Source organism: Alosa sapidissima, chromosome 8, assembly GCF_018492685.1.
Source record: "Alosa sapidissima isolate fAloSap1 chromosome 8, fAloSap1.pri, whole genome shotgun sequence".
NCBI lineage: Eukaryota > Metazoa > Chordata > Actinopteri > Clupeiformes > Clupeidae > Alosa > Alosa sapidissima.
The window spans coordinates 37,143,772-37,169,510 of record NC_055964.1 but is presented as its reverse complement, the minus strand read 5'-3'; the positions used below and the strand labels follow the sequence as shown (position 1 = coordinate 37,169,510).

Below are 25,739 nucleotides of genomic sequence, written 5' to 3'. Positions count from 1 at the left end.
ATCAGGCCAGTGCTATGCTATTAGCCCAGTGCTATGCTATTAGTGGTAGGATTCTCCACAGCCCAGTGCTATGCTATCAGGCCAGTGCTATGCTATTAGCCCAGTGCTATGCTATTAGTGGTAGGATTCTCCAGAGCCCAGTGCTATGCTATCTGTGGTAGGATGCTGAAGGATTCCACTGACTAACTGAACACTAAACACATTGTGTCTGATGCACTGACTCAGAACAGAAGAGATGTTGAGACGTGTGTGTGTGTCTGTGTGTGTGTAGATGTAGCTGTTCTTCCACCATGTGAAGATAGTCTTTAATTAAAGCCCGAGTCAGTTCCACATTCTCTCCAGCATTCAATACCGAAACAAAGCACCCTTAAGCAGGAAGAATATGCAGAATGAGTCATCCTCTTGATCCCACCCAACCCTGCTGTTGAGCACAACCCTGCCCGCAAGATTAGATGGCTTAAAAGGTCATGCTATTAAAAACAGAAGAAGAGAGAGAGAGAGAAAGAGAGAGAGAGAGAAGTGAAGTTCGGGAGACAGAAGGAAGTCTGGAGGTTGATGGTGAAGCTTCATGAGGTTGCTGGTGAAGCTTCATGAGGTTGCTGGAAGCTGCTGTTCAGATGCTCCCACACAAGCATGTTCAGCTCTGACCTGCGCAAACAACAACAACAACAACAGAAGTCATCAGGGCACAAGCCATTACACTCACCCTCTGTCAATGATATTAGTTACGTGTGTTTGTGTGTGTGTGTGTAATGGATATAAGGCGTTACCTACAGCCTCCTCATCATTAGGGAAGAGTCTCTCTTGTACGACAGCACGGATGTCTGTGAAGATGTCATCCTCTCCGCGATCTGCGTCAATCTGCAGCACAAAACAGTGAAGGCCTCAATCCTACTGAGTACGCACAGAGCAAACACCATGTTTATTACACACACAGAGCAACATAAACATGTTTATTACACACACAGATTTATGTGCAAATCATAAGTACTGAAAACAATAAAACAGCAGGGGACGCAGGATGAATTCTAACGACCATAATTACAGATGCAGTTAAAAGCCAATCATTTGCGAACTAATAAATCACGTGAAGTCGTCACTCTGTGTGGAAACTCAAAAGAAGAGTGTGTTCCATCCAATGACCATGCACCCACTAATGGTTTCAATGGACCACAGGGTTTACCAGTGCAGCAAATCACTTGTTTTGCCTTGATTAATCAATCAGTTGTTTGGTCTCAAAGAAAATTGTGAAAAATGTTGGCCAATTTGTCTCCAAAGCCCAAATGTCTTTTTTTGTCCATAAAAACCCTCAAGACATTCAGTTCACTGTTATTAAGGAGTAGAGGAACCAGGCAATCTCTGTCTTCAGGGCTGGTTCTGATCCATTTTAGGGCCTGGTCTCTCTGGAACATTCATGACCAAATAATGTATTCCAACCAGTGGAAGCAGGCCTACAGGAGCATTCATGATCAAATAATGTATTCCAACCAGTGGAAACAGGCCTAGCAGGCCTACAGGTCTAGCCCTGGGAGCATTCATGACCAAATAATGTATTCCAACCAGTGGAAACAGGCCTAGCAGGCCTACAGGTCTAGTCCTGGGAGGCAAATACACGTTCAGATTTAAAAGGATTTAATAATTCAGATCCACACCGTCAGGGACACGGTCAGATGAGGACCAAAGGTGGCTCAGGGACACTGGCCACCTGGCCTTGTTGTTTCTGGAGAGTTCTACTGACAGTCCTGCACGGGTCATGTTATCATGACACCTCGGCCACCTCCAAATGCCAATGAGATGCAACAGGCTCCATTTTACACCAATGAGATGCAACAGGCTCCATTTTACACCAATGGGACACATTGTGTTCATTAAGCACCAGAAAGGCCACGTTTCATACCGCATTAATATAAAGCTCAGAGACACATGGCACTGTGCACAACACCTATCTCCTGACTGCAGTAAAACCAAACCAAGTAGCGTTTCATACTGCATTAATATAAAGCTCAGAGACACATGGCACTGTACACAACACTTATCTCCTGAGTGCATTAATATAAAGCTCAGAGACACATGACACTGTACACTACTTTCTTGAATTTACCCTGGGGATCAATAAAGTATCTCTCTATCTATCTATCTATCTATCTATCTATCTATCTACAACACCTATCTCCTGACTGCGGTAAGTAAGTTAAGAGACATAGAGGGGAGTGAAGAACATAGTCTGAGGCATCCGACAACCAATATGCAAATACCGCTATACATTATGCCATATACATTATGCCACACAACTAATATGCAATATAAATTATGCAATATACATTATGCCACACAACCAATATGCAATATACATTATGCCACCCAACTAATATGCAATATACATTATGCCACACAACCAATATGCAATATACATTATGCCACACAACTAATATGCAATATACATTATGCAATATACATTATGACACACAACCAATATGCAATATACATTATGCCACACAACCAATATGCAATATACATTATGTAATATACATTATGCCACACAACTAATATGCAATATACATTATGCAATATACATTATGCCACACAACCAATATGCAATATACATTATGCCACACAACCAATATACATTATGCCACACAACTAATATGCAATATACATTATGTAATATACATTATGCCACACAACTAATATGCAATATACATTATGCCACACAACTAATATGCAATATACATTATGCAATATACATTATGCCACACAACCAATATGCAATATACATTATGCCACACAACTAATATGCAATATACATTATGTAATATACATTATGCCACACAACTAATATGCAATATACATTATGAAATATACATTATGCCACACAACCAATATGCAATATACATTATGCCACACAACCAATATGCAATATGCATTATGCCACACAACTAATATGCAATATACATTATGTAATATACATTATGCCACACAACTAATATGCAATATACATTATGTAATATACATTATGCCACACAACTAATATGCAATATACATTATGCCACACAACCAATATGCAATATACATTATGCCACACAACTAATATGCAATATACATTATGTAATATGCATTATGCCACACAACTAACATGCAATATACATTATGTAATATACATTATGCCACACAACTAATATGCAATATACATTATGCAATATACATTATGCAATATACATTATGCCACACAACCAATATGCAATATACATTATGCAATATACATTATGCAATATACATTATGCCACACAACTAATATGCAATATACATTATGCAATATACATTATGAAATATACATTATGCCACACAACCAATATGCAATATACATTATGCCACACAACCAATATGCAATATACATTATGCCACACAACTAATATGCAATATACATTATGTAATATACATTATGCCACACAACCAATATGCAAATACCGCTATACATTATGCCACACAACCAATATGCAATATACATTATGCAATATACATTATGCCACACAACTAATATGCAATATACATTATGTAATATACATTATGCCACACAACCAATATGCAATATACATTATGCCACACAACTAATATGCAATATACATTATGCAATATACATTATGTAATATACATTATGACACACAACCAATATGCAATATACATTATGTAATATACATTATACAATATACATTATGCCACACAACCAATATGCAATATACATTATGTCACACAACTAATATGCAATATACATTATGCAATATACATTGAGGGTGTAGTGTATAGTGATGAGGGTGAGTGTAGTGCATAGTGATGTGGATGAGTGTAGTGTAGTGTATAGTGATGCAATATACATTATGCAATATACATTATGCAATATACATTATGCCACACAACCAATAAGCAATATACATTATGTAATATACATTATGCAATATACATTATGCCACACAACCAATATGCAATATACATTATGTCACACAACTAATATGCAATATACATTATGCAATATACATTATGGCACACAACTAATATACATTATGCAATATACATTATGACACACAACCAATATGCAATATACATTATGCCAGACAACTAATATGCAATATACATTATGCAATATACATTATGTCACACAACTAATATGCAATATGCAAATATACATTATGCCACACAACCAATATGCACTTCAGCCGTGCCTACTGGTCGGGGTTCGAACCGGCAACCCTCCGGTAACAAGTCCGAAGCGCTAACCAGTAGGCCACGACTGCCCCCATTATGCAATATACATTATGCCACAGAACTAATATGCATTATGCAATATACATTATGCCACACAACTAATATGCATTATACATTATGCAATATACATTATGCCACACAACTAATATGCATTATACATTATGCAATATACATTATGCCACACAATTAATATGCAATATACAATATACATTATGCCACACAAGTAATATGCAAATATATATTATGCCACACAACTACTATGCAAATATACATTATGCCACACAACTAATATGCATTTATGCCACGCTGGACTATGGCATTGCATTGTTAGCTGGCCAACCTGCTTGGGCAAAAAGACGATTACTGATTATTTAAAATGCAGCAGCACATTTGGTCTTTGAGCCAAAGAAGAGACATGAAACTCCTATGCTTATCTTCAGTTGACTTTCTGTAGCAGCCAGAAAAACTGCAATGCCAGTTGGATGATTTCCTTGTTTCCTGAATTTCCCAAGCTAACAGGCAAACACAGCCACTGCATCTGGCCCAAAGAACACCCTACTTGCCCTACCTGGCCCAAATAACACCCTACCTGCCTTACCTGGCACAAAGAACACCCTACTTGCCCTACCTGGCCCAAAGAACAACCCACCTGGCCCAAAGAACACCACCTGGCCCAAAGAACACCCTACCTGGGACTGAGAGAAAAATGTGTCTGAGCATTTCCTGACTGAAGTCAAATAAAATCAAGTATGTTGAGTATAGTGACAAGACAAGTGAAGTAAACTAAAGTAAAGTGAAGAAAACTAAAGTAAAGTGAAGTGAAGTAAACTAGTAAAGTGAAGTGAAGTGAAGTGAGGTGAAGTAAACTAGTAAAGTGAAGTGAAGTGAAGTAAACTAGTAAAGTGAAGTGAAGTGAACTAGTAAACTAAAGTAAAGTAAAATTAACTTAAAAATGTATGGATTTATTTACAAAGCAGGAGTGTTCCTCATTCATGGTAGTGCATAGTGATGAGGGTGAGTGTAGTGCATAGTGATGAGAGTGAGTGTAGTGTAGTGTAGTGTATAGTGATGAGGGTGAGTGTAGTGCATAGTGATGAGGGTGAGTGTAGTGTATAGTGATGAGGGTGAGTGTAGTGCATAGTGATGAGGGTGAGTGTAGTGTATAGTGATGAGGGTGAGTGTAGTGCATAGTGATGAGGGTGAGTGTAGTGTAGTGTATAGTGATGAGGGTGAGTGTAGTGCATAGTGATGAGGGTGAGTGTAGTGTAGTGTATAGTGATGAGGGTGAGTGTAGTGTATAGTGATGAGGGTGAGTGTAGTGTAGTGTATAGTGATGAGGGTGAGTGTAGTGCATAGTGATGAGGGTGAGTGTAGTGCATAGTGATGAGGGTGAGTGTAGTGTATAGTGATGAGGGTGAGTGTAGTGTATAGTGATGAGGGTGAGTGTAGTGTAGTGTATAGTGATGAGGGTGAGTGTAGTGTAGTGTATAGTGATGAGGGTGAGTGTAGTGCATAGTGATGAGGGTGAGTGTAGTGTATAGTGATGAGGGTGAGTGTAGTGTAGTGCATAGTGGTGAGGGTGAGTGTAGTGTAGTGTATAGTGATGAGGGTGAGTGTAGTGTATAGTGATGAGGGTGAGTGTAGTGTATAGTGATGAGGGTGAGTGTAGTGCATAGTGATGAGGGTGAGTGTAGTGTATAGTGATGAGGGTGAGTGTAATGTAGTGTATAGTGATGAGGGTGAGTGTAGTGTAGTGTATAGTGATGAGGGTGAGTGTAGTGCATAGTGATGAGGGTGAGTGTAGTGTATAGTGATGAGGGTGAGTGTAGTGTAGTGCATAGTGATGAGGGTGAGTGTAGTGTAGTGCATAGTGATGAGGGTGAGTGTAGTGCATAGTGATGAGGGTGAGTGTAGTGTATAGTGATGAGGGTGAGTGTAGTGCATAGTGATGAGGGTGAGTGTAATGTCTCATAGTGATGAGGGTGAGTGTAGTGTATAGTGATGAGGGTGAGTGTAGTGTAGTGCATAGTGATGAGGGTGAGTGTAGTGCATAGTGATGAGGGTGAGTGTAGTGTATAGTGATGAGGGTGAGTGTAGTGCATAGTGATGAGGGTGAGTGTAATGTCTCATAGTGATGAGGGTGAGTGTAATTACTCATGATGAGGGTGAGTGTAGTGTATAGTGATGAGGGTGAGTGTAGTGCATAGTGATGAGGGTGAGTGTAGTGTAGTGTATAGTGATGAGGGTGAGTGTAGTGCATAGTGATGAGGGTGAGTGTAGTGTAGTGTATAGTGATGAGGGTGAGTGTAGTGTAGTGTAGTGTATAGTGATGAGGGTGAGTGTAGTGCATAGTGATGAGGGTGAGTGTAGTGCATAGTGATGAGGATGAGTGTAGTGTAGTGCATAGTGATGAGGGTGAGTGTAGTGCATAGTGATGAGGATGAGTGTAGTGCATAGTGATGAGGGTGAGTGTAGTGTAGTGCATAGTGATGAGGGTGAGTGTAGTGCATAGTGATGAGGGTGAGTGTAGTGCATAGTGATGAGGGTGAGTGTAGTGTAGTGTATAGTGATGAGGGTGAGTGTAGTGCATAGTGATGAGGGTGAGTGTAGTGCATAGTGATGAGGGTGAGTGTAGTGTAGTGTATAGTGATGAGGGTGAGTGTAGTGTAGTGTATAGTGATGAGGGTGAGTGTAGTGTAGTGTATAGTGATGAGGGTGAGTGTAGTGTATAGTGATGAGGGTGAGTGTAGTGTATAGTGATGAGGGTGAGTGTAGTGCATAGTGATGAGGGTGAGTGTAGTGTAGTGTATAGTGATGAGGATGAGTGTAGTGCATAGTGATGAGGGTGAGTGTAGTGTATAGTGATGAGGGTGAGTGTAGTGCATAGTGATGAGGGTGAGTGTAGTGTAGTGTAGTGTATAGTGATGAGGATGAGTGTAGTGCATAGTGATGAGGGTGAGTGTAGTGTAGTGTATAGTGATGAGGGTGAGTGTAGTGCATAGTGATGAGGGTGAGTGTAGTGCATAGTGATGAGGGTGAGTGTAGTGTATAGTGATGAGGGTGAGTGTAGTGTATAGTGATGAGGGTGAGTGTAGTGCATAGTGATGAGGGTGAGTGTAATTACTCATGATGAGGGTGAGTGTAGTGTATAGTGATGAGGGTGAGTGTAGTGTATAGTGATGAGGGTGAGTGTAATTACTCATGATGAGGGTGAGTGTAGTGTATAGTGATGAGGGTGAGTGTAGTGCATAGTGATGAGGGTGAGTGTAGTGTAGTGTATAGTGATGAGGGTGAGTGTAGTGCATAGTGATGAGGGTGAGTGTAGTGTATAGTGATGAGGGTGAGTGTAATTACTCATGATGAGGGTGAGTGTAGTGTATAGTGATGAGGGTGAGTGTAGTGCATAGTGATGAGGGTGAGTGTAGTGTAGTGTATAGTGATGAGGGTGAGTGTAGTGCATAGTGATGAGGGTGAGTGTAGTGCATAGTGATGAGGGTGAGTGTAGTGCATAGTGATGAGGGTGAGTGTAGTGTAGTGTATAGTGATGAGGGTGAGTGTAGTGCATAGTGATGAGGGTGAGTGTAGTGCATAGTGATGAGGGTGAGTGTAGTGTATAGTGATGAGGGTGAGTGTAGTGTATAGTGATGAGGGTGAGTGTAATTACTCATGATGAGGGTGAGTGTAGTGTATAGTGATGAGGGTGAGTGTAGTGCATAGTGATGAGGGTGAGTGTAGTGTAGTGTATAGTGATGAGGGTGAGTGTAGTGCATAGTGATGAGGGTGAGTGTAGTGCATAGTGATGAGGGTGAGTGTAGTGTAGTGTATAGTGATGAGGGTGAGTGTAGTGCATAGTGATGAGGGTGAGTGTAGTGCATAGTGATGAGGGTGAGTGTAGTGTATAGTGATGAGGGTGAGTGTAGTGTATAGTGATGAGGGTGAGTGTAGTGTAGTGCATAGTGATGAGGGTGAGTGTAGTGCATAGTGATGAGGGTGAGTGTAGTGTATAGTGATGAGGGTGAGTGTAGTGTATAGTGATGAGGGTGAGTGTAGTGCATAGTGATGAGGGTGAGTGTAGTGCATAGTGATGAGGGTGAGTGTAGTGCATAGTGATGAGGGTGAGTGTAGTGTAGTGTATAGTGATGAGGGTGAGTGTAGTGTAGTGTATAGTGATGAGGGTGAGTGTAGTGTATAGTGATGAGGGTGAGTGTAGTGTAGTGTATAGTGATGAGGGTGAGTGTAGTGTATAGTGATGAGGGTGAGTGTAGTGTATAGTGATGAGGGTGAGTGTAGTGCATAGTGATGAGGGTGAGTGTAGTGTAGTGTATAGTGATGAGGGTGAGTGTAGTGCATATTGATGAGGGTGAGTGTAGTGTAGTGTATAGTGATGAGGGTGAGTGTAGTGCATAGTGATGAGGGTGAGTGTAGTGTATAGTGATGAGGGTGAGTGTAGTGCATAGTGATGAGGGTGAGTGTAGTGTAGTGTATAGTGATGAGGGTGAGTGTAGTGTATAGTGATGAGGGTGAGTGTAGTGTAGTGTATAGTGATGAGGGTGAGTGTAGTGTAGTGTATAGTGATGAGGGTGAGTGTAGTGCATAGTGATGAGGGTGAGTGTAGTGCATAGTGATGAGGGTGAGTGTAGTGTATAGTGATGAGGGTGAGTGTAGTGCATAGTGATGAGGGTGAGTGTAATGTCTCATAGTGATGAGGGTGAGTGTAGTGTATAGTGATGAGGGTGAGTGTAATGTCTCATAGTGATGAGGGTGAGTGTAGTGTATAGTGATGAGGGTGAGTGTAGTGTATAGTGATGAGGGTGAGTGTAGTGTAGTGTATAGTGATGAGGGTGAGTGTAGTGCATAGTGATGAGGGTGAGTGTAGTGCATAGTGATGAGGGTGAGTGTAGTGTATAGTGATGAGGGTGAGTGTAGTGTAGTGTATAGTGATGAGGGTGAGTGTAGTGTATAGTGATGAGGGTGAGTGTAGTGTATAGTGATGAGGGTGAGTGTAGTGTAGTGCATAGTGATGAGGGTGAGTGTAGTGTAGTGTATAGTGATGAGGGTGAGTGTAGTGTATAGTGATGAGGGTGAGTGTAGTGTATAGTGATGAGGGTGAGTGTAGTGTAGTGCATAGTGATGAGGGTGAGTGTAGTGTATAGTGATGAGGGTGAGTGTAGTGTATAGTGATGAGGGTGAGTGTAGTGTATAGTGATGAGGGTGAGTGTAGTGCATAGTGATGAGGGTGAGTGTAGTGCATAGTGATGAGGGTGAGTGTAATTACTCATGATGAGGGTGAGTGTAGTGTATAGTGATGAGGGTGAGTGTAGTGTATAGTGATGAGGGTGAGTGTAATTACTCATGATGAGGGTGAGTGTAGTGTATAGTGATGAGGGTGAGTGTAGTGCATAGTGATGAGGGTGAGTGTAGTGTAGTGTATAGTGATGAGGGTGAGTGTAGTGCATAGTGATGAGGGTGAGTGTAGTGCATAGTGATGAGGGTGAGTGTAGTGTATAGTGATGAGGGTGAGTGTAATTACTCATGATGAGGGTGAGTGTAGTGTATAGTGATGAGGGTGAGTGTAGTGCATAGTGATGAGGGTGAGTGTAGTGTAGTGTATAGTGATGAGGGTGAGTGTAGTGCATAGTGATGAGGGTGAGTGTAGTGCATAGTGATGAGGGTGAGTGTAGTGCATAGTGATGAGGGTGAGTGTAGTGTAGTGCATAGTGATGAGGGTGAGTGTAGTGCATAGTGATGAGGGTGAGTGTAGTGTATAGTGATGAGGGTGAGTGTAGTGTATAGTGATGAGGGTGAGTGTAGTGTATAGTGATGAGTGTGAGTGTAGTGTAGTGCATAGTGATGAGGGTGAGTGTAGTGCATAGTGATGAGGGTGAGTGTAGTGTATAGTGATGAGGGTGAGTGTAGTGTATAGTGATGAGGGTGAGTGTAGTGCATAGTGATGAGGGTGAGTGTAGTGCATAGTGATGAGGGTGAGTGTAGTGCATAATGATGAGGGTGAGTGTAGTGTAGTGTATAGTGATGATGGTGAGTGTAGTGTAGTGTATAGTGATGAGGGTGAGTGTAGTGTAGTGTATAGTGATGAGGGTGAGTGTAGTGTATAGTGATGAGGGTGAGTGTAGTGTAGTGTATAGTGATGAGGGTGAGTGTAGTGTATAGTGATGAGGGTGAGTGTAGTGTATAGTGATGAGGGTGAGTGTAGTGCATAGTGATGAGGGTGAGTGTAGTGTAGTGTATAGTGATGAGGGTGAGTGTAGTGCATAGTGATGAGGGTGAGTGTAGTGTAGTGTATAGTGATGAGGGTGAGTGTAGTGCATAGTGATGAGGGTGAGTGTAGTGTATAGTGATGAGGGTGAGTGTAGTGCATAGTGATGAGGGTGAGTGTAGTGTAGTGTATAGTGATGAGGGTGAGTGTAGTGTATAGTGATGAGGGTGAGTGTAGTGTAGTGTATAGTGATGAGGGTGAGTGTAGTGTAGTGTATAGTGATGAGGGTGAGTGTAGTGTAGTGTATAGTGATGAGGGTGAGTGTAGTGCATAGTGATGAGGGTGAGTGTAGTGCATAGTGATGAGGGTGAGTGTAGTGTATAGTGATGAGGGTGAGTGTAGTGCATAGTGATGAGGGTGAGTGTAATGTCTCATAGTGATGAGGGTGAGTGTAGTGTAGTGCATAGTGATGAGGGTGAGTGTAATGTCTCATAGTGATGAGGGTGAGTGTAGTGTATAGTGATGAGGGTGAGTGTAGTGCATAGTGATGAGGGTGAGTGTAATGTCTCATAGTGATGAGGGTGAGTGTAGTGTATAGTGATGAGGGTGAGTGTAGTGTATAGTGATGAGGGTGAGTGTAATGTCTCATAGTGATGAGGGTGAGTGTAGTGTATAGTGATGAGGGTGAGTGTAGTGTATAGTGATGAGGGTGAGTGTAGTGTAGTGTATAGTGATGAGGGTGAGTGTAGTGCATAGTGATGAGGGTGAGTGTAGTGCATAGTGATGAGGGTGAGTGTAGTGTATAGTGATGAGGGTGAGTGTAGTGTAGTGTATAGTGATGAGGGTGAGTGTAGTGTATAGTGATGAGGGTGAGTGTAGTGTATAGTGATGAGGGTGAGTGTAGTGTAGTGCATAGTGATGAGGGTGAGTGTAGTGTAGTGTATAGTGATGAGGGTGAGTGTAGTGTAGTGTATAGTGATGAGGGTGAGTGTAGTGTATAGTGATGAGGGTGAGTGTAGTGTATAGTGATGAGGGTGAGTGTAGTGTAGTGCATAGTGATGAGGGTGAGTGTAGTGTATAGTGATGAGGGTGAGTGTAGTGTATAGTGATGAGGGTGAGTGTAGTGTATAGTGATGAGGGTGAGTGTAGTGTATAGTGATGAGGGTGAGTGTAGTGTATAGTGATGAGGGTGAGTGTAGTGTAGTGTATAGTGATGAGGGTGAGTGTAGTGTATAGTGATGAGGGTGAGTGTAGTGCATAGTGATGAGGGTGAGTGTAGTGTAGTGTATAGTGATGAGGGTGAGTGTAGTGTAGTGTATAGTGATGAGGGTGAGTGTAGTGCATAGTGATGAGGGTGAGTGTAGTGTAGTGTATAGTGATGAGGGTGAGTGTAGTGTAGTGTATAGTGATGAGGGTGAGTGTAGTGTATAGTGATGAGGGTGAGTGTAGTGTATAGTGATGAGGGTGAGTGTAATGTCTCATAGTGATGAGGGTGAGTGTAATTACTCATGATGAGGGTGAGTGTAGTGTAGTGTAGCGTAAAGTCTCACCCTGACGATGAGGCTTCTCTCCTGATAGTACTTGGCGATGAGGGTGATGTTGTGCTTGAACGTCTCCAGGCGCTTCTCGATGGCGTGGGTGTTGTCGTCGGGGCGACCCTGCTGGGCAGCCCTTTTCTCCAGCCGCTGACGAAGCTGCTGATTGGAGCAGGCCAGCAGAATCACCAGGTCCGGCGAACCGATCTGGACACACACAGAACCACTCTGAACACACACAGAACCGATCTGGACACACACAGAACCACACAGAACTAATCTGGACACACACAGAACCGATCTGAACACACACAGAACCGATCTGAACACACACAGAACCACTCTGGACACACACAGAACTAATCTGGACACACACACACACAGAACTAATCTGGACACACACACAGAACTGATCTGCAAACTGTAATCTGTAATTTGCTGTTTAACTGCTAACATGCAAGTCGATGTTTCCAAAAGCAAGTGTAATGGCTGGACATATCTGTCTATCTGGTTCCTACTAAATATCCATATTTAGTCTGTTCATGTAATATGATAGCTATAGAATATAAGTAAGGGATAATGTATAGAACTCCGGGAAATTGGGAAAATAAGTCCCGACAGAGCGAACCGGACCCTGACACACCAGCGGACCAGAATTATTTTCCCAATAATGACCGGCGTTCTATACATTATCCCGCTTATTATATAGCTACTTGCCAAAACGAAAAAATAAACTCCATGATAAGTCTTTTTACATTTATTTGTTACCGTTTCATTGTGGCTTTTGCTGAGAAACAAATAGTTCTACAGCACAAGATTTAACGAGTGTTGAGACCAGCCAGTGGCTGTCAAAGAGCCATGTATGGAGCTTTGCTTGTTGTTAATTTGCTCAAGGTCCAGTTGCTAGGACTCAAAACCATAGAGTTGGGACACGTGTCCTGGACATCATTGATATCATCAATGCTAATTAAGCAATATGTCTACAGGCTGATAGGTATAGCCATATGCACCGTGCAGACTTCTCTAATCATTTTTCAGGGGAAATGAGTTAAAGCAGTCCAATGCAGTTTCTGGGTGAGCTCCCCCTACAGTTGTGGAGTATTTGTACTTTACACAAGTGTCATAAATACCACTCACGGTTTGCACCATAGATATTAGAAAGCTAGATACCGCATTGTGGTATTATTATTATTATTAGTGAGAATAAACAGTGACCCTGCTTTGAACGCACCTGTTCCTCGAAGGTGAATGCCTGCGCGATCTCCCGTGGGAAGCCATCCACGATGAAGCCCTTGACATCCTGCTTCTTTATGAACTGGTGTTTCAGCTCCTCAATGGTCGTCTCCTGGAAGATCAAGCAAAAGGTGCTGTGTGGAGTTTATCTTGTTTAAAACATTTAAAAAAAATAACTAGAATTACCAACAGAATGTGCAGAAACAACTGTTTTGACATAATGTAAAGGTTATGCCTAAGGTCTGTATCGTCCAGATATCCGCTGAAGTTAGCATGCAAACCAGCTAGTGCTGGGCCGGCACTCTTGTAATACCACGTTGCACCAGATATGGCGCATTAACTAGAATGCAAGTCAGTGGGAACGTTGCGTTTGGCTGTGCTAAATTATCATCACTGTTCTAGTGCCCTCACCTGAGTTATCATCTGTTCTAGTGCCCTCCCCTGAGTTATCATCACTGAGTTATCATCACTGTTCTAGTGCCCTCACCTGAGTTATCATCACTGTTCTAGTGCCCTCCCCTGAGTTATCATCTGTTCTAGTGCCCTCACCTGAGTTATCATCACTGTTCTAGTGCCCTCACCTGAGTTATCATCACTGAGTTATCATCACTGTTCTAGTGCCCTCACCTGAGTTATCATCACTGTTCTAGTGCCCTCCCCTGAGTTATCATCTGTTCTAGTGCCCTCACCTGTGGTGCCAGTTCTCCGTTGGCGATGATCTGTGCGATGAGCTCCCACTTCCTGTCGGTGGTGGCGTGGTGGAGCAGCTGGGTGCGGAGGATTTCGCCCACCGACACACACTCAAAGCCATAATGAGTCGCCATCTTCAGAGTCTGAGTACCCTTCCCACTGCCAGGGCCACCTGGGGGTGACTCACACACCCACACACACACACACACACACGCAGGCATGCATGAACACACACAAACACACCCACACCCGCACACGCAGGCATGCTTAAACACACACACACACCCGCAGGCATGAACACGCGCACACACACGCACACACACACACACACACACACACACACACACACACACACGCAGGCACACACACACACACGCAGGCACGCATGAACACACACCCACGCAGGCACACACACACACACGCAGGCACGCATGAACACACACATACACACACACACACAACGCTCTACCACTGCCACTGCCAGGGAGGAAGCATACTTATGTTCCCAGGGCCCTATGTTGATATTCCCAGGGCCATATGTTGATATTCCCAGGGCCCTATGTTGATATTGCCAGGGTCCTATGTTCCCAGGGTCCATGACCCTCAGTTCCATTTTCTAATAACACACAGTGGCTGTCCATTTAATGCCCCCCCTACCCCCTCAAGGACTCACTAACTTTGATGTATTATATGCTCTCGGAATATAGGACCCTGGGAATATAGGACCCTGGGAACATAGGACCCTGGGAATATGAACATAGGACCCTGGGAAACATAGGACCCTGGGAATATAAACATAGGGCCCTGGGAACATAGGACCCTGGGAATATTAAGGTTTTGCACCTCCGTTCTAATGTTACGTCACCGTTTGTTTACAACTAGAGTGGTAGGCAAGGCACTGCAGAGTGGTAGGCAAGCCTACAACAGTCGGGATGCATAGGCTACACATAGTTACAAATAGCTTCAAAATTGAAATTTTGATTATCAAATATTGACCGGGATGCCGACCACTTGTGTAGGCCCTAACAGTCGACGAGGTGACCTGTTCGATGGAAATAAATTTGATTTCACACAACTATCAAAGGGCCCACTAGAATAACCTCATTCTCAAAAACTTAAATTGACTTGATATTCACCAACAAACCTGAAAGGGTGACAAAATCCTTTAATATGGTCTGTCTGACCATAACCTCACTTACAGTATAGCCAGAAAGCTCACTAAATCCCGCTTTCATTTAAAACCTAACACCAAATCTAGCCAGTTAAGAATACCCAAGTGTGATGTTGATGAATTTGACAGGGAAATAAAAAATATTAACTGGGACCAAATCATAGCTTGTGTAGATGACACAAATGTCCTAATATCCACAATCCAAAACATAACAAAGTGATTCCTCAAGAAAAACATATCTAAAGGAAATAGTAGATATATCCTCCCTTGGATCTCTAGTGACATAAGGAGATTAATGAAGGAGAGAGATAATGCTTTAAAGCACTCTCTCAAGTCCAACTCATTGACTGACAGGCCAACTCATTGACTGACAGGCAGACAGGCATATATATATTTGGAGTAATAAAGGAAATCAGGCAGCTAAATGGAACTTCTTTGTTGACCTCATACGGGACGCTAAGAGTAATCATAAACAAGTCTGGGACTGTCTGCATAAACTAACAGGGAAAGAACATAATACAGCAACAAAGCAGCTGGAGATCAAAGTCAATGGTACCCTATAAAAGGAACCAGCTGAAATAGTGACTATTCTTAATAGCCATTGTGTCAATTCTGTGCGATTGACTGTGCATAGTCCCATAAGTGGTCCACTACACTCCTTACCATGTATCACAGCCAGTCTTCACTCTGACTGAAATTTTTGAACCCAAGGTTAAGTCTATAATTACTTCTATTAAGAACTCCAAATCAAAAGAAAATATTTGGACTGGATTCCATGTTTTTAAAGAAACATGCTGCCTCCTTCACAGGGCCTGTTACTAAAATCATAAACACCTCTTTTAAAGAGGGAAAATTCCCAAACGACTGGAAGTCAGCCATTGTTGTGCCAGTCTATAAATCAGGAGATACAACTGATATGAATAACTATAGGCCAATTAGTATTTTACCCATCATGTCTAAGATCGCTGAAAAATGTGTGGCTGAGCAAAATGACTGAGCATCTTAACAGTAGTCCTTTTAAACTGCACCCCATACAATTTGGCTTTAGAGCCAATCACTCCACAGAGACAGCTAATTGTTTCTTTGTGGAAAACATTAAGTCAAAATTGGACTAAGGAGGCATAGTTGGAGCAATTTTCTTAGATCTGCCTCTATAGTTTAGCTGTCCTGTAACCCATGGTGTATGTATGATGGATAGATGGATACTTTATTGATCCCTTAAGGGTTGTATGGTTATATGTCTTATGTTCTAAATGTTTTAATGGAGCCAGTCCTATGGCATTATGTTTTATTGCTGTATATCAATTGCTATGTGATTTAATATGTTATTTTTGTTAGCCAGCATGTGCCTAGTATAACATCTTGCCAATGGACTACAGTTGAAAATTAGCCTGCTGGCTAACACTGGCACATTTACAGAAATGTTGATCAATGTGCACTGTCCTTTAAATAAATAAATGAAATAATGGCGAGGTGGAGGCTTAGAACTCCGGCAACGTGCGCAGCCGAGACATTATTTCCATCGAACAGGTCACCTGAAGGCCGTTATCCCGCTTATCTCTAGGTTGCCGATATATGCAATAGTCATTGCCTTTATAGCACTATATGCAATAGTCTTGCCTTTATAGCACTACAGTATATGCAATAGTCTTGCCTTTATAGCACTATATGCAATAGTCATGCCTTTATAGCACTATATGCAATATATGTAATAGTCATGCCTTTATAGCACTATAGGCAATAGTCATGCCTTTATAGCACTATATGTAATAGTCATGCCTTTATAGCACTATATGTAATAGTCATGCCTTTATAGCACTATAGGCAAGTCATGCCTTTATAGCACTATAGGCAATAGTCATACCTTTATAGCACTATATGCAATATATGTAATAGTCATGCCTTTATAGCACGCAATGGAAACAAGTGGTTCCGTTTAAAATGAAGCCAACTTGTTCTGTTTGTTGTACAACTTTCAGTTTACAGTTGATTCATTGTTGCGAAGCCTGCTTCCAGGCTCAACCGTCGTCCTACTATGGTAATATAGTTACCATTCATAAGCATTGATATGTAACAGTGATTAAATGGTTTTTTACCAGATCTACTTCAAAGGTAGCCTGTTATACGAAGTTAATGGCCACCCCATCAGCCTATCAGAGAAGAGAATCCCATTGTTAAGGGAGTTAAATACTTCATAAGATGCGTTCAAATCCTGATTGAATGGCATCCATAGCTGTGAGGATGACTTATTATGGGATTGCTCACCGATGACGAAGATGATGTGCGGCCGCGGTTTGGCCGGGTCAAAGACATCGTACTCCTGGATTAGGCCGGACGACTCGGTCATGTCCGAGTCACTCTCAATGGAAAACTGGGCCTGGATGGGTGGCAGACGTTCATACCGTCGATATGGTCCTGGTCCTGGTCCTGGCCCGCTGGCACCCTCTGAGATAACGTTTAAGACCACTTAACATTTAACATTGTTGAACGTTTAAGACCGCTCCCATCATCTGATATAGGGTTTAATGTAACGTTTAACATTTAAGGCTGTTGAAACCATGAGATAGCGTTTAAGATCATGTTTAACATTTAAGACCGTCACCATCATCTGATATAGTGTTTAATGTAACGTTTAACATTTAAGGCTGTTGAAATGAATACATGTAATGAATACATGTAAATTAATGTATGGTGTATGTACTTTGTTTGTCAATGGGTCAATCAACTAACTCACTCAATCAATCAAAATCAATCCATCAATCAATCAGAGCTCATACACATGCTCAGAGACAGACACGCATCTCACCGAGTTTCCCAGCAGCCTTCTTGGCTTGAGGGGCGTTGATGGGGGGCAGTGGGCGGCGGTCAGGCGTGATGAAGGTGTCCCAGGCCACGCCCTCGACCCCGCCCAGCTCTCGTGTCTTCTGCAGGCAGGCTTCCAGGAAGTGCAGCGGGTCGTCCGGTCGGTGGAACATCAGACCGGTCAGCATGCTCTAGGGCACAGACAGGAGAGCAGTGAGCATGCTCAGTAGAGCTGGTCCACTGAGCATGCTCAGAGAGTGACAGGAGAGCAGTGAGCATGCTCAGAGAGGCAAGTTGAGGCCTATTGAGCATGTTCTGTGAGACAGACAGAGACAAAGTGAGCATGCTCAGAAGCATGATGCCAGTAAGCGTCCGATAGAAGGCTACTGAGCATGCTCAGTCCTACAGAGGGCTACTGAGGATGCTCAGTGCCATAGAGCCCCAGTGAGCATGCTCAGTAGAGAGACAGGAGAGCAGTGGGCATGCTCAGTGGAGAGACAGGAGAGCAGTGAGCATGCTCAGTGCAATAGAGCCCCAGTGAGCATGCTCAGTGCCATAGAGCCCCAGTGAGCATGCTCAGTGCCATAGAGCCCCAGTGAGCATGCTCAGTGCCATAGAGCCCCAGTGAGCATGCTCAGTGAGACAGCCCCGTGGTCTAAGCCCAGCTGTTGGCCTCTACGAATCGAAAGGGTCAATTTCACGGAACAACACTGCACGTTTAAATAACTCAGAAACAATGTGGTCATTCACCCTCCACAGTTCATTATAGCCTACCCTGCTGAAACACTGCGAGTGTGTGGAAGCAGAAGCCTCAGAGGTCTCAGGGTGTGTGTGTGTGTGTGTGTGGAGGCAGAGGTCTCAGGGTGTGTGTGTGTGTGTGTGTGTGTGTGTGTGTGTGGAAGCAGAAGCCTCAGAGGTCTCAGGGTGTGTGTGTGTGTGTGTGGAGGCAGAGGTCTCAGGGTGTGTGTGTGTGTGTGTGTGGAGGCAGAGGTGTCAGAGGTTTTAGGGAGTGTGTGTGTGTGGAGGCAGAAGCCTCAGAGGTCTCAGGGAGTGTGTGTGTGTGTGTGTGTGTGTGGAGGCAGAGGTGTCAGAGCTAATGACCTGGCCAGGGCAGAAGGAGGAAGAGAAATTATCATGCAAATCTCCTCGTCTTCCCTAAATGTGTCTGTGAGCTGCTGGAGCCATGTGCCCTCAGCTGGACCTGTCTGTCTGCTCCTGGCTCCGAGGGGATGCTAATTGAGCGGAGGGCCGGGGCGTAATGGAGAATTTACATGTCAATCCTCGCAGAGGAAACCAGCTCTTTGGCACCAGAACAAACAAGCACGCTTCAGCAGAAACCGCCGCTTTCCAAAATGGAGGCTTGATTCTAATGATCCTCAACTCACTGCCACTGGTGACCATGAGTGCAAATCTAAACTGACTAATAAGCTCTCCTTTTCCTCAGGATGGGGTTATGGGGTTAGAGCAAAACCAGAAAAACTTTTCTTTCTTTTTTTTTTATCTCAGATCAACTCAATCCTCCACCCCGGCACTGGACATTTCCTGGCTTCATCTACAGAACGGCTATTCCAGAACGTTCTCGTGAAGGACGGGACAACCCCTGTGTGCTTACGTGAACAGAGGCTCAGTCCCAAGACCAATGACCAATACTGACCTTCCTATTGGCATCCTTACTACAGTAGAGGAAGAAATGAAACATGTTTTGACTGTCTCAAGGATTAGTGGGAAAGTCTTTTCTATTGATGTTGTATTTACTACAGGACAGCGCTGTTTATCAGAGGCTTGAGTTCTCATCTAAAAATAGCCTTTATTTATCCACTCTGTTTATTTGCGGTGCCATTCCTTAAGAGACACAGTTCTGACACAAAGCTTCCAGAGCGTGTTTAGTTTTTTTAATCATGATCTAATTTGAGTCCATAGTACTACCCTGGCAGTATGAGATGGGGGCATCTGCCTTCAGCAGCCAGCACACCAGCACAACTGGCAGTGTCAGAGGGGGGCATCTGCCTTCAGCAGCCAGCACACCAGCACAACTGGCAGTGTCAGAGGGGGGCATCTGCCTTCAGCAGCCAGCACACCAGCACAACTGGCAGTGTCAGAGGGGGGCATCTGCCTTCAGCAGCCAGCACAACTGGCAGTGTCAGAGGGGGGCATCTTCAGCACACCAGCACACTCAGAGGGGGGCATCTGCCTTCAGCAGCCAGCACACCACTGGCCTGCTCACCAGAGTCACTTAATTTGACAGCAGAGGAGACCTCTAGTGAATCCATTGTTTTTCTCAGCCTGCTGATGGATGGAGAGTCATTAGGGTATGTCAGCCGCATCCAGGCCAGATCAGAGCCGGACGTGGGCAAGAGTGCTCTGACCTGTCTCTCTTATAGCCTGTCTCTTATATTCTGTTCTTCATGCACATTCATTCTTGCATCCAAAATGAATAATTTAATATGATGAAAATCCTAAAAGTGCATGTGAATTACGACAATACATTATGAGCTCTCTGCCTTTCTCTCTCTCTCTCTCTGTCTCTCTCTCTCTCTCTCTTTCTATTTATCTGATGAATCATAAGCAGCAAAAAGGAACTCTGTTGCCAAGGTGACAGCAGACCGCTACATGTGCTTGAGCTGGAACTTCATGTTTTCATAATCAATAATATCAGAACACAAAGCAGCGCATGCTCACGTCTCTCGCGTCAGTTTTACTGGCGGAGGAGAGGATATGCACACACACACACACACAGATGTAGTGGTAAAATAAGAGGTGGGTAAACTATGAATTCTGTGATCTCGGTGAGGTGGACTGCCATGCGGTGTCAGCTTTTTTAAAAAAAAGGCATTCAGAACATGTTTGATGATGGTGGAGGTTATTGTCCAATGTTTATAACAATACCAGTGGTAATGGTTCCTAGAGTGTTGATGAGTGTACATATTGTGTATGTGGATAATAATGTGAGTTTTGAATGTTAAAAGTTGCAATTTGTGAATAAACTCTTTTGAGAGGTGGATAAACTCTAATAAGAGGTGGGTAAACTTTATTTCTGAAATTTCAGAGGTGGATAAACTGTGTTTACTTGTGTTTAGCCACCACTACATCCCTGTAGGCAACGGATATAGTTTCATGAAATTTATTTTTTGTGAGATATTGAGGTCACTAAACCGTTGTCTGTGTTTTCAAAGAAAGCCGTCAGCAGCAGGCATAGGCTACTCCAACGATAGTGGTTAGAGCAGGGGTCTCAAACTCCCGGCCCAATTCCGGCCCGCGACGTATGTCAAAATAATAATGTAATCCGGCCCTTGAGGGTATTTTTAATTGCGACAAACAACGATACTGATTAAAATAGACGATAGATCCAAGTGACAAATCCCATTTGTACTCTCCTCCACTATTTGCTAGACATCCAGAGCTTGATTCAAACCCAAAATCGCTGCACAAAGTTTTCAGGAAATAGGCTACTTACATGCGAGAAACAAGAAGACGTGCATGACGCGGAAGCGATGCAGGCCATAGTTTTGCACAAATTGAAGCAGAAATAGGCCTACATCAAATGTTGAAAAACGTTCACGTGTGATGAAGTCGTAGGTAGGCTATGTTATTCACCTATTCTGATTCTGAAGGAGAATATCCTTTTGGAGATTATGATCAATAGTCTATTGACAGTGATGGTGCGTCTGTGAATGGAGGTGCGTCTTTGCGTACAGTATACGACGGTGTCCACTAAGCATACCATGCTTATTACCCTCTGCCCAACATAGCTTGGAGGTTGCAGTGGTAATCGTGATGATAGTGTTCGTAATGAACGTGCAGCAGGGCTAGGGCTCTGAAGAACTACAAAGTCACCCGCGATAGGAACTAATTTGACCAGGATACTTTATTGTAGGCCTTGTGGTTATAAGCTAGTAATAGTTTACTATTGGTATACATCTGATGTGTTTTCCTGTGTTATGTGGGTTATATGACAAAAAAGAAATTAAACCTACTCAAATATGTATTTACTGAAAGGTGCATAATCTGAGGTGCTTGTCATCCAGTGGCAAATTAGATGGGTAAATTTAACCCCTTCATAAACGTTTGTTTATAGTCAAAGATTTTTACATTTACAGTAGGACTTAATCTCTGACCACTTTCAAGCCATGGCCTTTTGAAATTTTGATATAAACATCCAATGGTGTTGCTTTCTTAAACCTGACGCCTAGTTTGCCAGGTTTAAAAAAGTTATGAGAAAAATATTTTTATTTGGTGTGAAACACACACATATACCTACCTGTTTTTATGTTTTTTTGTTTGTTTTTATAATTTGTATTAATATTTATTTTATCATTATTTTATTTATAAGCTAGTTGCTAGCACAGGTGTCTAAAAATAGATAAAAAGACTTGCACTTTCTGTTTGTAGTTTTGTGTTTGAAAATACAGTATTTGAAAAAAAAACATTGCATTTTAGGAAATAGCCGTTGTTTTTTTGTATTATTCTTTAACACTGACGTGGCCCTCCAATCAGATGACATTGGCAGAAGTGGCCCCCAGCTCATTTGAGTTTGAGACCCCTGGGTTCATGGAGCTAAATTTGTCTCAATAATATTTGTATATGCGCAGAGGGGGATCCACAAATATTTCTTGATTTGCATGTGTGTTTTGATATCTACAAATAAAAAAATCATATTTGTAACTCGTATATTGATTTTTACAAATATAGATGTGCATTTGTAAATAAAATGCCATTTGTAAAACCGAAAATTTCATTTGTGAAATGTGATTCTGCATTTGTGGATCACCAGCACACGCATTCTTCGCTTTCCAAAGTTACGTGTTTTTGAGACGTTCTTCACATGAAAGTCACACAATTCCACATGTAAATAGGCCTACTTTAATTCACCGGCACACAGAAATCGCAAATAAAAAAATCATATTTGTAACTTGTAAATTGTTTTTTACAATTGTAGATGTGTATTTGTAAATTAAATGGCATTTGTAAAACTGAAAATTGCCTTTGTGAAATCTAATTTTGCATTTGTGGATCACCAGCACACACAGTTTTCGTTTTCGTATTTGTGGATCAGCATTTGTGGATCACGTATTTTTGAGACAAACTTTGCGGCAGAGAAGCCACCCAGATCCACAAGTAGCCTGCTGACACTTTCTAATCCAGTAGATGGCAGTGTTGTTCTATGGGACTCATGACCAAAGATTCTTTGCTCATAACACACAGAGCTAGCGAACCTAGTTCTTAAATCTAACAAGTTATGCCTTTTACAACAAGCTTTTTGATGGAAAAGTGGTGTTTAATTTCCATAATCTTTGTTTAGTAAACGCATAAAACCGTCAGTTTGCAAACAAAATCAAGAATTACGATCTTTGAGTTTGTTTATAGTTCTTTTGAATCTTTCGTTATGAGTCCCATAGAACAACACTGCCATCTACTAGATTAGAAAGTGTCAGCAGGCTACTTGTGGATCTGGGTGGCTTCTCTGCCGCAAAGTTTGTCTCAAAAATATGTGATCCACAAATGCTAATCCACAAATGCGAAAACGAAAACTGTGTGTGCTGGTGATCCACAAATGCAAAATTAGATTTCACAAAGGCAATTTTCAGTTTTACAAATGCCATTTAATTTACAAATACACATCTACAATTGTAAAAAACAATTTACAAGTTACAAATATGATTTTTTTATTTGTGGATGTCAAAACACAAATGCAAGTCAAGAAATATTTGTGGATGTCGCCATCTACTGGATTGCGATTTCTGTGTGCCGGTGAATTAAAGTAGGCCTATTTATGTGTGGAATTGTGTGACTTTCATGTGAAGAACGTCTCAAAAACACGTAACTTTGGAAAGCGAAGAATGCGTGTGCTGGTGATCCACAAATGCAGAATCACATTTCACAAATGAAATTTTCGGTTTTACAAATGGCATTTTATTTACAAATGCACATCTATATTTGTAAAAATCAATATACGAGTTACAAATATGATTTTTTTATTTGTAGATATCCAATCACACATATGCAAATCAAGAAATATTTGTGGATCCCCCTCTGCGCATATACAAATATTATTGAGACAAATTTAGCTCCATATTGGGTTAGAGGCAGGACCAAGAGCGGTTTGCTACATTTAACAGTGTTGGAAACTACTTATTGGGCATCACATCATCAGCTCTTGTGTAGGCTACAGAGGGTTAACCCTGGCAGACGCCGAGCACGGCTTCGTTTTCTGCGGGGAGAAAGTTGCCTTTTGCGGCCAAACTTAAGGCGCTCAGCCTAGCAATCACTGCAGCCTACTTGAGGATCACCATAGTGACAACTTGAAGTGTCTAATTTCCCATGCAATTATCGGGGCTCAAGCGACACGGACACTTGCCAGCATGTTAATCAAATAGCCTACTCATCAGCTTGGCTACCTTTTTGAATTGGTTGCGTTCAAACCAAATGATCCTCAATTAGCGACAAGAAAACAAAGCCTCTAAAAACGGTTAACAAAGGCGAATTCTTGATAACAATGTTTGATTAATTCATTTCTGATGTACCAGCACCATCTTTAAGTCCTCTTATTTCTCTCTCTGTCTTTTCCTGTCAACTAAACATTATCTCATGGGATTACCAGCATTGGGTTGTGCCCTTACAAAACTTCTAGCAGACAAAATAAAAATCTAGGAACCTTACCTCAAACAGCTGGGGAATTTGTCGCTTGGAGAGATATTCCTTCGCATCATTTGTGTTCATTTTTCCGTTGGTTGATTGTCCGCCGCCCGTGAGTAAAGGCGCAGCTGTTTTCAGGATGCTCAGGCACGGACGCTCTCGATCGCACGCAGTTTTGAGAGCGCGCGTGCATTTCTGACAGCCCTCTGACTGCCTTCTCTTTTATCGCGCGCACAGCACCTCCCGTTCTCTTCTTTCCCCTCCCCGTCAGGCTCGCTCTCTTATTTCAGTTTACTTTCTCCGAGTTCAGTTAGTTTAGTAGTTTACTGTAAATGCTAAGTGAGAGACATTTCTCCGAGTTCAGTTAGTTTAGTAGTTTACTGTAAATGCTTGGTGGGTATAAAAAAAACAAACGCTCAGAAGATTTTATGTGTCGATTCCACAACATTTTACAACGACACAAGATTGTAAAGGGACTGCAATATACCAGTTTTCTTCATTCAGTAGTCTGTTAATCACTCGTTACAGTAGAGATGGGACATTGACAGAACATTTTCAGAATACCAAAGCATTTATATGTTCAAGTTAACTCTGCTGCTCTGCTTAAAGAGGACATCCTTGTCTTGTACAGAGATCAGTGATGAGAGCACATGGTCCATCTAACACATCACTTAAAGAGGACATCCTTGTCTTGTACAGAGATCAGTGATGAGAGCACATGGTCCATCCAACACATCACTTTCAAATTCATTGTGCTGTGGCATATTTTGTATTTTTTCCAAGACTTCATTTGGAGAGGGAACTATACCAAAGTGCAGCTGAGAACTGCATATAATCTGCCTGGCTTTGAAGTCATAGTAGTTAATAATGTTATCTCTAAAACATCAGTACAGTGTGGACTGGGAGTCCATTTCGAGATCACATGTAACATATGCAGAAAATGACCTCATGTAACGTGCAGAAAATGGCCCAATGGCAGATGCAAACACGGATGTTTTAACTTTCACATTCAGATCACCCTCGTCATGAACGCAGAGCAGCTAGCCTCCCCCCCCCCACCTCACACACACACACACACACACACACAGAGTCCTGCCACACCACACACATTAGGCTACATGAAATGCCCCCCCCCCCCCCCCCCCACACACACACAAACACAGAGTCCTGCCACACCACACACTTTAGGCTACATTGTCCAGGG

The 25,739-nt window shown here is 42.4% G+C and overlaps 1 protein-coding gene across 2 annotated transcripts; it reads right to left on the bottom strand.

The window, feature by feature from the left end:
• Nucleotides 1–290: 290 nt before the first annotated feature.
• Nucleotides 291–25,570, bottom strand: ak5l (adenylate kinase 5, like). Of its 2 annotated transcripts, none has more exons than XM_042102301.1 (8): nucleotides 24,560–25,570; nucleotides 17,907–18,093; nucleotides 17,366–17,545; nucleotides 13,929–14,101; nucleotides 13,238–13,351; nucleotides 12,022–12,213; nucleotides 771–861; nucleotides 291–648 (listed from the first exon to the last, which is right to left on the bottom strand). In XM_042102301.1, the coding sequence occupies exons 1-8, from the start codon at nucleotides 24,617–24,619 to the stop codon at nucleotides 638–640; spliced, it is 1,008 nt and encodes a 335-aa protein (XP_041958235.1). In that variant the 5' UTR covers nucleotides 24,620–25,570; the 3' UTR covers nucleotides 291–637. The 2 variants fall into 2 exon arrangements, with proteins under 2 accessions (XP_041958235.1, XP_041958234.1); XM_042102300.1 differs by having other exon boundaries at nucleotides 775–861.
• Between the last annotated feature and the right edge of the window lie 169 nt (nucleotides 25,571–25,739).